Raw genomic sequence first — 14,264 nt, forward strand, 5'->3', positions numbered from 1 at the left:
TATCCTTGGGATTCTCTAATTCACATTTACGATTTGGGACAATAGGACTTTTAGGACAATAGGACTATTTAGGATAACAGGATTTGTAAATTTCATCGTAGGTCTAATGAAAGGGACTGCGCATCTTCATCTTGACTTGAGGAAATGGAAGTTCCGCGTCCAAACTATAAGGAACTATGTCCTACACCAAAACTTCCAGGGCCAGGATGCAGAAGGCCAGCACACATTAATGAAATTTCTGGGGATACCTAAATAGAATACCAACAACATGACTTCCGAGGCCACCGGCGAAGGAAAGTGAATTGGAGATTATCTGGACGCAAGGAACGAGATGTATCGCGTCGCGGCAGAGTTAAGTCTCGACACGACGACGAGGAAGGAGGAGTGGAATGGGACGAAGGGGCTTTGGTTAGCAGGCTCTCCAACGGTAATGAGAAGTCAGGTGGACGGGGGTGGCGGTCAGGCACGGAAGGGGAGGGGAAGGACACAAGAAAAGGGGAGTTCTGATTGGCCGACACGCGACTCGCTTTCCTCGCTAGCCCGAACAGAGAGATCCCCACAACCTGTTCTCCGAGTGCCAGTCTAACGCAGGCATTCAAAGCACTTGGGACAACCACCAGCTCCGAGCGAAACATCGTTCAGTGCGTGCAAGGAACAACCCGTTAGCAATCGACCTCCTCGCATCAATTTTCTTCCAGCCTAACGTTCCTTGAGGGCTGCGTCAAGATGAAGACCGTGATCATCGCATTGTGTTTGCTCGCGGTTGCCGAGGCCACCCAAGTCAGATCCTGCACCAATGGTAAGAGCCCTTTTCCGTCGACAATGGACTGATTAATGAATAGTCCGCGGTCCCTCTCTGAAGATTATCAGCCATCCATCTGCGGTCTTGCCTCGTCCGCGGGAAAACGAACCGAGTTGAATTCGTAGAAAATCATGACTCTCGACTGCCAAGCAGACGTGGATCGTATGTTTCGATAATTAATAGAAGTATTTACCCTTTATTGAAGTTAAATATTGCTTACAAATGTTTATTTCTGAGCAAACAAATCTTCAATAGATATTCTAATTTTTTTACTAGACGCTCATTATTCCTGTCATCCGCAAGCATTTGTGTACTTTTTGAGTCGTTGGTATAAATTGAACGCGATTCCAGTCATGGGGTGTAGGATAACCTACTTTATTTATACATTTATAATTAACTAAAGAATAATAAAATAGAATAAATTACTATTCCGCATTTACTTCCTAGAATTCCGTTTAGGAATTCCGAAAACTGAAATTTTTGAAATGATACTCAGTTTTTCTTTATTGAAATACAAAAGTTACGATTGCCTTCATTTGGTTTTATTTTTCAATCGAATCTTTCAGGAATATATAATTATTTGTCCCTATTAATGTATTAACAATACATATTATGCAGTTTTTAATAACTTTAAAGAGACCATTTTAAAAATAGCTAACGAGACAAGATATATGAGCTACGATTGGGCAGGTTATACATATACGTGTATTTCTTGAACTTTGATCCCAGTAATCTTTTAATGTTTTAAATTAATGATTTGAAAAGAATCGAGTGACGCTAGCATACCGAAAATGTATGCAATGACTGAGTTTTTTTAACTGATATATACTTTTTAAAGTGGCCATTAGAAATTGGATAGTATATAATTATTTTAGAGTGGATAGTATATATAATTTGTTATACGTGTTATTATTACATAAATCTCGTAGCAATTAGGTCATTATTATGGTGGCAACGGTCAAGTCTGGTCAACGGTCACTCTTACAATGCAGATGCATACCTACTCACACAAGAGCAACAGATATAAGACAAAATGCTCTTATATAAAATTACATTAAAAGATTACCAACCGCACCTTTACCATCACACAAGGGCTAGGTTCACACCACACCAACAACCTACCGTCCATCACCACACTCCGTCCATAATCACGCACTCTTCAATTTCATATACCGTTCAAAATCACCCACCGTCAACACATCATTCACTTTTCACAATATAACTTCTTACGTTATCCAAATTACATGCAAACAGTATTTAAATAAGTAAAATAGTATAATAATCACCGATCAATAAAGTTTAGCACCCAGTGGCTGCTTTACACTTATTCTTATAACTCCTAAAATCGGATGGAAAGGGCTCAAACAAACCTCCAGGTATTTAGTACCATTATAATAAAATACGATGAAGTAATAGCGAAAATGTGACTTGTTTTGTCCTCACACTTTCTCTGTGCCGTCGAGGAATCTAAAAACTCTTATAAATAACTTAAGTGTTATGTATTAGTTAAGATCTTTGTGGAACCACCTGAGTGTGATTAATTCTATCCTCAAATTTTCACTTCGATTCGCGACACCTTTCAGGTTCCGGTTATCAAATATGTCCAGCGTTGCCTTATTTCTAAAAGTCGCCTTTAATAACCACTGTCGACGGGCGGTGCTTATTATGTTTCGTCACCCACGTGTAACGCCGAAGTTTTTCGCCCGGCGTTGCCTCACGTCCCGTCGCAGACATGCAACCCCATTCCGGGCGATGCTGTCTCCATGGCAGCAACGCCCACGGCTACTTCAACCATTACAATCGGCTCCTCATCTCGGCATTCACGACTGGCAGCACATAATTGGAGTCTCACACCTTAAATGGTCATGACCACTCAGGTCCACTTCAAATAGACTTTTGAGAGATATTTTGAAAAGTGTGAAGTTTAAAATGCACGTTCAAATAATCCCAAAAAGTATAATAAACTCATTTGAAGAGGCAAAATTGTGACCGGTTCCCCATGTTAAGTTAGCCACCAATGCTGGTCTCTCGTATTCAGTAGGGGAAATCTTTCGAAGTTGTGAATACGTTTTTGTGGAGGTTATATCATTAAATTGTGTCACCTTACCACATCAAAAAATATTCCATTAGAAAGTGCGGATGTTCTGCTCGTATAAAAAGGTTATTGCCACCTAAAAATAACCATCAAATTCTGTGATCTTCGTTGTGACAGAGGGCTATGGCTTGGTAACATATGTTGGTAGCCGAAAAAAAACCTCGTGTACTCTAAAGGTATCCAAGTGAATCAGTAAGAAAGCATCTTAAAGTTATTTCCGAGATTACAAGATAAGTAAACCACGGCACAGAGCTCTTGGGATGTAGATGTTGCCACGAATAATGACACTCGATGAAAAATAGTCCGAACTCAGCTCTCACAAAACTACTGCTTAGTCGTTCCCTCGAAATTTGACAAAAACATCCTTTTACTATGCAAATTAGTTATCTGCTTCCCTTTCTAATCAATTATCGTAAGTTTAAACCGGCGGCTTGATGGTAATGGTGTTTCTCCATCCCTCTGACAGAATAGTAAAAGCATCGTTCAGCGCTTACTCATTGTCCTCGTAACATTTCTCTAAAGAAGGCAGTGGAAGGGCTTTAGGCGTCGATGGAAGCCCAGTACTTACACCACGGTGCGAACATTGCTTGCACTTCTTGCTCTATTATCCGTGACGTCTCGCAGGAACGCTATAGTAGATTAACCCACTTACACTCACTACTTTCCCCGCACGCATGATAGGGGAAAGTTTTGTGTTCATGAAAAAATCGATCGAGGAGCTTTAGCGGATGCACACGTAATGAATATTTTCCCGACCACACCTGGCAGTACAATAGTGTGGTGCTATCAATGGGGAGAGCCTCGTGAACGAAGCACGTGTGTGTTGTGGCCACGACGACCCAACAAATATTAATCGAAGATTTCGCATTCTATAGTGAACCGTTTAATGGAAAGTAGGTGCCCGGAATAGGTAGATTTTGTTTAGCGTAATAGCCACTTATCCACACATGATAGCTAATTTGTGTGTGCTATTGATTTTTGTTGTTCGAACTTCAGCGTGTAGATTACATTAAATCAAACTTATAGTCATACGTCAAAAATGTGCCATGACAAATTTTTCTTTGAACCAATCGTTTAGTATGTTTTATAACAAATTGTCAATTAAGTTTCTATTATTTTTACCTTTATCTGAGTGATATTTTAGGAAAGTAGTTATACAGTTAACAAAATTACCTATTAGTCTGTCACAGACAAATATTTGAGAAAACTTACCTCCTTCCAAAGTTTATACAGATAATTAATAGCACAGTGTGTAAAACCGAGGGCATAATTTTAAAAAAATAATTCATATAATTGATAATTGATGAAACAGCAATTGATGAACAATGATTACGAACGGCTCTTTAAGTAAAATAAAATTCTAGTGTGACAAAATTCCTCCAGTCATGTACTATATGTATTTAGCACCGAAAAACCATTTTCGCAATAATAATTTGTCAAAATAATTTAATTTCTTTTTTATCAGCTGAAAGAACCGACTCGTAAGAGTCAAACAACTGAGGTGCAATCTCAATATATTCTCAGGAAAAATGACCTTTGTATTCATTATAATAAAGATAACGGTAATCAATTGTTCAAGAACGCAATTTAAAGTTTATTGATATTATTAACTGATAAAAATATAACGATTAATAACATCATATCGTGTACAGAAGAGGAGATAAAATTACGGATACATCTTCATTTACTTACGATTAAACTTAGCTGAGAGAATTAAGAATTAGTTTGCGGAAAGAGTTTCGATAAACAAAGATTGTGAACGGAAAGGAACAAGTATTTTCTCAATAAATGCTCTATGAAAGGCTCTTTAATTATTTTTATATAAAAATCAGCAGCGTCAGATTGAACTTAATGAAATTTCATCTTGAAGATTGTAGGAAAACATGATTTCATGAAAACAATATTAATTGTCCATATCAAAAGAGTTTGTAATTATCCACAGACTTTAGAATATCGATATAAATGAGAAAAAATATTAATAAATTTCCGGAAAATTTACCAACTAAGACGGTTAGATATATTTTCAATGAGGCTTGTTTTTAAATAGTGATAAGACAATTACAATATTGGATACAAATAGTGATAAGACAAATACAATACTTGGTTCTTCCGAATATATTTTATGAAACACTACATAGGTTTCGTCTTACAAAGTCATCATCAGGTCAGGACAGTTACAATGAAAATAACATGATGCACCGAAATAACGTTTCCTGTTGATTGGTTTTGGAAGATCCTCGCGAACACTCACTAACATTCACTTATTTAAATGCTGATTCTCAATATAAATGCATTTTATTCAATAATAATGCTTCCTTTTTCTGATTCTCATCCTTCCCAACCTCTCAATATCTCTTGAAATATCCATCCTTTTCTCTCTGTCCCCCTGCATTAATTTTAAACCTTCTTCAATAGCGAGCAACATTCTCCTGTATCAAAGTATGTCCTCCATCCAATTTTTCCTCCTTATCAAAATTTTCTCTAGTCAATTCATTTCATTCTAAACTCTAAATAGCACCTTTTTTGCCTTCCGCACATTCGGCTTAGACTAATTGTCTTTTCTTAAACTTATAATCTCAAAAATCTTGTCTGATTTTGGAAAAATATGTCTTGCTCTGTCGAGATTACTCAACGCACGTCCATCTGCGACGAAAATCATTGGAAGCAGTCGTAGACACGATCTTTGGTTTTTACAGGTGATGCCAGAGCTCCTCACGTGCAAAATACGAAGTGAAAAATTAGCGATTTTAGGTTTTTAAGAGGGTAAGATCCTGTGCTACCTGTGGTTTCCCAGAAAGATACTCAACCTCAAACATCAAACGACTGGTGTTCATACGAGAGTGACCCCAGCTCTCTGGTCGGTCGCCCAACCCTCCAACACGCACGCAAGCGAGCAATTGATCAATATCAACAATATCCGATTGAAATAAAAGTCGTATTATACGTAGTCCACTGACATCAGCCCAGGCATTAAGCGCACCAAAAAGGTCTCGCGAATGGTCACTGAACCACCTGAAATTAAACGGCGGATGAATGGAATTTTTCTTTCTCAAACGGAATTCTCTGACCGTATTGAACCCCTCGCAATTCCCGCGTATTTCTCGAGCGGGTGGGCATACTCCTTTGCTGAGGGAAACGGTGTCATGGAACACGTGTCCGCGTAGCGTCGTCAGTTTTCAAAATTCTGCTCTTCCGTAAATGTACTCACGGAAGAAAAGGCATAGAGAAAACCATTGAGAGTATCAATTTGCCATTACAAGCGTCCCTCCAAATAAGCCTCGTCCCAGAGCTATTCTCGCTAAAATTTTAAGGCACGTGTAACAAAAGGGACAAACCTATAGTAAACCCAAAGGGCCACGTTTCTATCTCAGAGATGATTTTGGTTGAGTTGCCTTCAAGAATGAAGGTCGGCTGTTTAATTAATTCGGACGTTTTGGACTCATGACTTTGTGGACGAATTAGCAGATAAATATTATTTATTGAGGTAAAGGTATTGGAGACATGTGATGAGAATTAGTTTTAACTTGTAAGACCCCAAAGTATTATTTCCCTGTGCAATTCAAATGAGGTGGTACGGCAATAGTAGTTTGGCACCAAATAACTTAACCGTAATTACTGCGGCAATTGAATACAGAACGATGGCTAAAATATGGGGTTCATATGTTTTCAATTTGAGTCTCACGATTTTCCCGAAGACGATAAAAATATACTTAAAAACACCTCAAACTGCGGCACTTCGGATCATTCAAGTGTGATTAGAGAGATGGAATGAAGATGGGAAAAGTTAGACCCATCAATTTTTTACATTTCACTAGAAATTTGTAATCGATTACATTTATGCAAGTGTAGACATGTCTTCGTAAGTATTATAATCAGTATATTTAATCTCCAAATTATATTATGATAACTAATGCCACTTTTTTTTACTACTTCTACTGAATTCTTCGAAATTTAGTGGTTTTATATTATCATTACAGCTCACGACAGATTCAAAAGTCATAATTATTATCTCCTAAGAGCTATTTGTTTGAATAATAGTCGATAAATGATTCGGTATGCCTTTACAACACTTAATAAAGTCTGTCGTAAAGTTTTGCGTGGAGCTGAGAATGGAAATCTCCTCGAAATACGCACTTTGGTCCGTGAAATACGAGATTCCGGGGGTAGTGTGTCAGTTCATTTCCTCGTCCCTGCTTCCGTTCCGCAGGAATTTGCGATGCCTAGAAAATCACTCCATTCAGCAGTTATTCAGCAGAATTGTCGGAAGAAATAATTGGCGCATTATATCAAGGACTCTCCGATCACGATCTACTTACTTGGCTCCCACGGCAAAGTAGTTAGAGGTGTAGGGAGTTTCTGTAATTTATCAATAATTGTCACGATAAGAAAGAAAGTGTTGCGGGACATTGCAGAAATTAGAATAGGTGCTTGGACACCCACCAAGAGAAAACGCAACTCAAATTAACGATATCACATAATTAGAGTGCGTCCGAAATTACATCGAACAACGAACAATGATCCGATACTCTTAGCGGGTGAATAACATAAAATTACACAAAAAAGACTCTGATGTCGATAGATTAGTATGAATACTCGTTTTTCTTTTGCATGATTCTCGATCATTACAAATCTAAATTATATGAAAACCTAAGCATCTCAACATAAAAGACGCATAGATATAGTTGCATCTGCATTTTATTCTCAGGCGATGAGATGAATTAATACTTTAAAACTTAATAAAATACACTAGATAAAAAGAGTAATAAGATAGTAAAATTACGCTTTAAATACACACACTGCTACACATCCACGCAGCTGCTAGCAGTTAAATGATTAGATTCAGATGTCAATTGGCCGGATGGCTCCCACAGTGACTGTTATGCAAGTGAGAACTTTGAAAATAGTAGCTTGCCAGTAATCGTATTACAGCCGCTAATTCTGAGTATATGGTCTACTCCTGTTTCTCGCACGTTTCAGTTCAACCCGCTTGCTAACTCGGCGACTCTGACCTGGTTACCGCGGTCCTTGCTGACGACGATAGCCTAAGTTGCCAGATGGGAGCGATTTCTGTTCTCTGGTAATCATTTATGTAAAGGGCGATTGATGTAGTAACTCGCTCAGCAAAATCTTCAACTTCGCGTTTCACGTTAAACGTCTTCACTAAATACTTACCATGCATGCATCTCGTACTGAATGATTAGTTTGGAGAGGATTTTATCTTTTCTGTAATCACATAGATGTTCCCTTTCACTAGTTGACGTGATTCCCTTTCTTGTATTTTAACAGTAAATATGTGTGTCATATTTTATTTCAAATCATTAAATAACGAATTATTATGGAGTCCTAGAATAATAATGGAATAATTTTAAAATTCTGATTTTTAAAAGGATTTAAATGTTGTATTGAATGTCATGTTCCCAAATTGTTATTGGCAGGGAATTTTTCTGCAGTGGAACCAACTATCTTGATATGATTTCTCTCCAATGCATGTGAAAATGCAGTGGCATTAATTTATGGGCAATCATATTGACATCGTGATAATTGATACCAGCTAAGTCATAAGTGATATCAGCTTCCCATCGCTCGCGTTAAGTCCTTGATATTTGGCCTTTTTGAGGTTTTTGTTGGTGAAATTATTTTCCCCGGTAAACTTTCATGCTTTTAAACCTCAGTGGGAATTCGCCAGTGATTCCTCCGGTTTTCCACCAAAAACAATGTGCAGGTTTGGCAATGCCTGCCTTACGTAACCTTCAGATGAATAATTACCTGAATGAAAATTTAAAAAGGCTATTTTTACAATACAGATTTATGGGCAAGGGAATTAATAAATAAAATCATAAGGCCAGCAAAAGGTGTGAAGAATGGATGAATAAAACAAAAACTTCTTAGTGGTTGTATGTGAAAAAATCAAGAGACTATTGACAGACCGCTGGTTTCCCTTGGTTTTCCTTAACGCCCAACCAAAAAACGAGACGGCAGCGGAAGAAAGAAGACCTGAGAGAAATTGGTCGAGACCACACATTTTCGACCCTCTGCTTTCATCGCCAAGGTTTCCTCCCTTTCACCTTGAGCAAATAACAAGCGAGGTGGCTCGGTGCTCCTGGGAGCATTCCAGTGAATTAAGTGCACGCCACTAAATCTCTCCGAGCACAGCAGTTCCAACATCCAGAATTTCTCGTGGGTCAGCATATTCACTTTTATTTCCTAATTCTCCACATCATAATTCCCCTCAACACATGTATTTATGCAGCAGTTAAAATTTTTCAAGCTATGTATAAAATTTTTTATCGCGATAGCGGAGTCAGTCTTAGTCAGATAATCTTGCAAGAAGCGAAGCTTAACCAAAAAAAATCCCATCCTGAATATCCTCCGAAGGACATGACTTCTGTAACCAATTTGAATATTAATCGTGATAAAATGTTTTATTTTAAAATTTAATGCTTTCTTTTTAATGCTCATTGAGGTTATTCTCTGCCTATATTATATATTTCCAATGATGTCGATTCTCTTCTGATTTTTACGAAATACGCTTTAAGCCTTGCGAACTTGAAGAGAAAAAAGAATCAAAGAAAAGAATTCTTGCCATTTTTTTTTCATTTATGAACTTATAATAATTTACTATCACGATTATGCAGCAGCCATGAGTAATGGGGAAAGGGAACCCAGTTTAGAACATTGAAATTTGAATGAGTTTCCTAAAATCCTTTCTTCAACCTGCCCGATCAGATATATACTCTTACCATACATGTATAATAGTTTATACAACAAGCTCATTACAATTCGGTAATTCTTAAGGTTCTTTTGGCATAAATTTAATATTGGGTAAATATTGTGCAGCAATTGTAGCTATTATTGTAAAATTAGCGGTCTTTCTAATTAACGATACCATTCATCTTGAGGAAGAGTTCATCGTATGTCATCACGGCTGTATCTACAGCTTCTATGCAACTGCTGGGGAATCTTTCGACTGAGTTCTGGAACGGAAGTTTCTCTTCAAAAATAGTTTATGGTGACTGTCAATGGTAGCTCTGTTATAGCATCGCCAGAACACTGTTGATTGAAAACTTGAACACACAGATGCATATTGAACCCCTCACAAGAAAACAACTCTTCCATTTAACATTTTCATTGGGCTTTTGTAGGTTTCTGTTACATAACATTACACAGTAATCAACAAGAAGCTTGGTTTTGAAGGCTGAGTATCGAGTGGGTGGAACTGAGGATGCTCATCGTCATCCGTTGGTTGGTATTTGGCCACCCTACCCAATAGGCCATTTTAATCACTGCATACTCCATTTCATTTCAAGGTATTCACTTATTTTAAGGTTATTTTGGGCGGTTTTCAATGCTAATTACTTCAAAGTACCATAAGAAATTGCTCTTTCTGGTCCAAAATCATTTCCTTCTTCATTTACTCGCAATTTCTACAAGCCTTTACATGTTTGAAGAGGCTAACTCTCTTCCTTCCTCTCCATCACTTATCCAAATTTCTCCCTTCCACCCATACCCTGAACAAACTTTCATTATTTTCTCCATTCATTTTTTCTACATTTTTCGGATTTCATGCCAGTAACTTTCTTTCTTCGACTACTCTATTTAAAACCATAGTGGCTGTCTTCCTCTTCGTTCAAATTATTTTCTCCATTCTCCAACACATCCACATATCAAAATCCTCCAATCTACGCTCACCTTCTTGCCTCGAATATCAGGCCTCACATCCATGAGGTAGTTCGCTCCATGATTTAATCTCTGCTAATCTTTTACTAACATTTTTCTTCTTCTTTCAAACGCCTTCTTTACTTGCAAAAATCTTATCCAAATGTTCCCAATACTAAAACAATTTTACCTCTGAAGTACTACTCAAGTACATAAAATTCTCCACATTCTCTCGTCTATTCTTTCGAACTAAAACTTAACTTAATATTTAAATTAGTTTTTCTACTTCTCGAGTGGGTCATAACTTGTAAATATTGTAAACTTGTAAATATTTTCTTGAGGTTAATTCCCATCCTATGCCTCCTGCATTGTTTCCGTAAAGCACTAAGCGATGACTGCTAACCCTTGGCTGCCTCATCCGCTTTTCCTTGATAATCTGCAAACCCAGCTGCATAAGTAACATGCATCCCGCTGTTATTTCCACCTCAAACCCTTCCCATACTACACTTAACAGTTCCTCAGCATCTATATGGAAAAGCGATAACGGCCAAACTAGCCTCACTTCCCTGCCAATCGCTACCCATCCTGATTCTCCTTATGCTCTGCTGTCTGATTTATACGTAATATTCCATTCCAGTACAATCCAATACTCTGCAATATCTTCATGGACTGTGCCCAAGCTACAAGGTCGAACGCCTGCTCTAAATCTACAGAACACACAAAAATCTGCAAATGCGTCACCTATTCCTCTCTCCCTTCCAAAACCCAAACTTATCTCGCCTAAGTTTCGTAATCTTCAATTGATGATTTTTCAAAACAGCATTTGCTATATTTGGAATTGAATTCATAGTCCTCTGGTTCCTATATACAGCCGCTTTATGTGTTTCCAGGATCAAAATTGAATCAATGAAATCAAGTGCGTACAATTGCTCAGAAACTATCAGAAGTCAAATCATTATTGAGTCCCTCTGTCTTTTTACTAATGGAGTAAGTATAGTAAATAAATATTAATATTACCAATGATAATTTAAGTTGACTGAAATAAAACGTATGAACATTGAAGATGGAGCACCAACTGCATGCCTATGCATATTCAATACATTTTTGACGACTTATAATTTATTTTATACGTATTAGAAACTTTTTGTATTCTAGTTCCTAGATTATACAACTTAAGGCGAGGTTTATATACCAGAAGTACACTTCAGGAAGAGAGGGCGGGTAGAGTAGTGAATTGCTGTGTTTCTGTTATCTAAACATTGAAGAAATTCCACCTTGTGACGGCGAAAACAAAGTCAAGTATTTAGTTTAAAATGTTATCAATTTCCGCTCATTTATCATAACAAATTAGTGGCATATAACCACGAGTATTGAACAAATTCCAAAGAAACTGCGGGAGATGCCGCAACAGTAACTTTTAACGGAGTCATCCGCTAATGTGCATTTCACAGTGTAAAAATCATTCGCCTTGACTGGGATTCGAACCCAGATCCCTCAATATCCGGTCGAGTGCCACTTAAGCTACCGAGGCGTCCTCTTAAACTCTGAAATTTTGGGGCTTTTAAAGGAACAAGATGTTGTGACGAAATACCGTACATACAATGTCACAGGCATTTCGTCACAACATCTTGTTCCTTTAAAAGCCCCAAAATTTCAGAGTTTAAGAGGACGCCTCGGTAGCTTAAGTGGCTAAAGCACTCGACCGGATATTGAGGGATCTGGGGTCGAATCCCAGTCAAGGCGAATGATTTTTACACTCTGAAATTGTTGCATTGACGAGTATTGAACCCGAATGAGGCATCTTAATGAATATGCCAAAGACATTATAATTTTTGAAGTGCTTAAATTACGATGGTGTTGTGTAAGGTGCATAGGTGGATCTCCAAAAATATCCTGACCTCAAAGATACTTGGATACCAGAAGCGTTCATAAAGAAAGAAGTATCTATTTAGCCAGACATATATTATCAAATGTTTCGCCAATCAGCCCCAAGTATTTTCCTAAGTGAAGAAGTACATTATGTAGGTCAAGAGCAATGGGGTAGTATTTTGAAATTTTAAACACTTACAGGAAGAAACCGAAAATGTTTCTCGAATATCACTTTAAAAGAAAGAATATCTCCTCATTAAACAAAAACTAGTTATCAGTGTGACTCAACGAACGAAGGTTGGTAAGTTTGTTTTGACCAGCAGCACTTCCCTCTTCAAGATTATGTAATACCTCCGAGGTCAAGATAGTATCACGACTTCGTTGGCTAGAGGTTATTTGATAAGAACAAAGAAAATCAGGGTCAAGAAATGCTGTGCAATGGAAAGGATTATTTAATGCCATCATGGAAGCTCCTCAAATGACTTTAATTACAAATGTATTTTACTCATACATTCTTCTCATGATTACGCGACACATACAATGACTATATTCTTGTTTTGAAAATTCCACAGTGAGGCATACAGGAAAATTAATCAAATAACACATTCATTATTTTCTATTTATTTTATCATTATCATTTTATCATTTATTTTTCATCATTATTCATATAATACTAATAGCTTTGGTAAAAATCGAACTAGATCATTACAGAATCATGCATACATATAGAAAACTTAGTCCTGTAATGATCCAAACCGACAGAGTATACCGGCAAAGCGAACTTCCTCATTAAGGGAAATATGCCGTATCTACCTCCCACTGCTAATCTCTCCAACCACTCCAAAAATATTGTTTTGTAGTGCATAGTTGTTTTTAGGTGTCTATGGATGATGAATGCTGCTTTCGCGTTCATTAAATTAAATGAAGAACGCAATGTATTTTTCCTCTTTTCTTTATTTTATTACTACTAGTTACCTCCGCGTTTAGTTTAGTTTTTAATTACCCTGTAAGCCACCGCTAGGGTATGTGGCAGTGGTTGATGACACGCCAGGCTAATTTTCCCCCAAATACTTTTTCTGCGTTATTTCTGCTCTAATCCACTGCGCAAAACACGGATAATCATCTGAGATTCGAAAGGGTGGATGGGACCTGGAGGCCAAATAACGAGTTAATAACGAGATATGGCCAAACCTCCGTATCTGGATGTGAAAAAACATAATGAAAGCAGAAGGCGGATGGCTCCTTCCTGAAAAAATATCAATGTTTTAAACTTGTTTTGAATCACCCTCTGGAGCAATGGAGTGAAAACTCGTTCCCTCTATTGAGTCCCTTTACAAATCCGCTAGCATGTTCCGGTTGAACTCGGACGATTGCGTGGGAATGGCTAAATGTGAAGGCGATAATGACGAGGGCAAATGGATTCCGAGTAGCAATCGAGGGCGCGATCGCCCCCACCGCTGGCCGCTATCGTTCGCCCCTGATTGACGCGAAGATTCGCCGCGATCGAAGGTTTCAGAAGTTTGCGGCGTGGCCCCACTGCCGCGCCGGGGAAAATGGCAGGCTGGAGGCCGGAGTGAGGGAATGAGCCGATTCCGGAAATGAGCAAATTGGCCGGACACGCGGTGAAGAAGGGGAAACGAGGAGAGGCGGTGGCTGATGGACATTCGATTGTTATACGGGCGGGGGGTGGCCGTCGAAGCGAGCGCCCTTGGGATCTTTCAAAACGGAGTCCGCGGAAGTGGTTAAAAGGTTGATGGGTGGAGAGAAGCGTGTGAGTCTCCCAAGGGCGTGGAGGAGGCGAAGCTTAGCGTCCCCTAATATTTCGCAATGCGACTCCTGATA

At 38.3% G+C, this 14,264-nt stretch overlaps 1 protein-coding gene across 1 annotated transcript in view; it reads left to right on the forward strand.

Moving 5' to 3' along the window:
* The first annotated feature begins 542 nt into the window (after positions 1 to 542).
* Npc2b (Niemann-Pick type C-2b) overlaps positions 543 to 14,264 on the forward strand; it is a 40,633-nt gene continuing 26,911 nt past the window's right edge. Inside the window, exon 1 of the mRNA XM_071597855.1 lies at positions 543 to 799. Coding sequence (XP_071453956.1) covers positions 727 to 799 — 73 coding nt within the window. The 5' untranslated portion in view covers positions 543 to 726. The remainder of the gene's footprint in view (positions 800 to 14,264) is intronic.

Source organism: Hetaerina americana, unplaced genomic scaffold (assembly GCF_022747635.1).
Source record: "Hetaerina americana unplaced genomic scaffold, ioHetAmer1.1.p SCAF_9, whole genome shotgun sequence".
Lineage (NCBI taxonomy): Eukaryota > Metazoa > Arthropoda > Insecta > Odonata > Calopterygidae > Hetaerina > Hetaerina americana.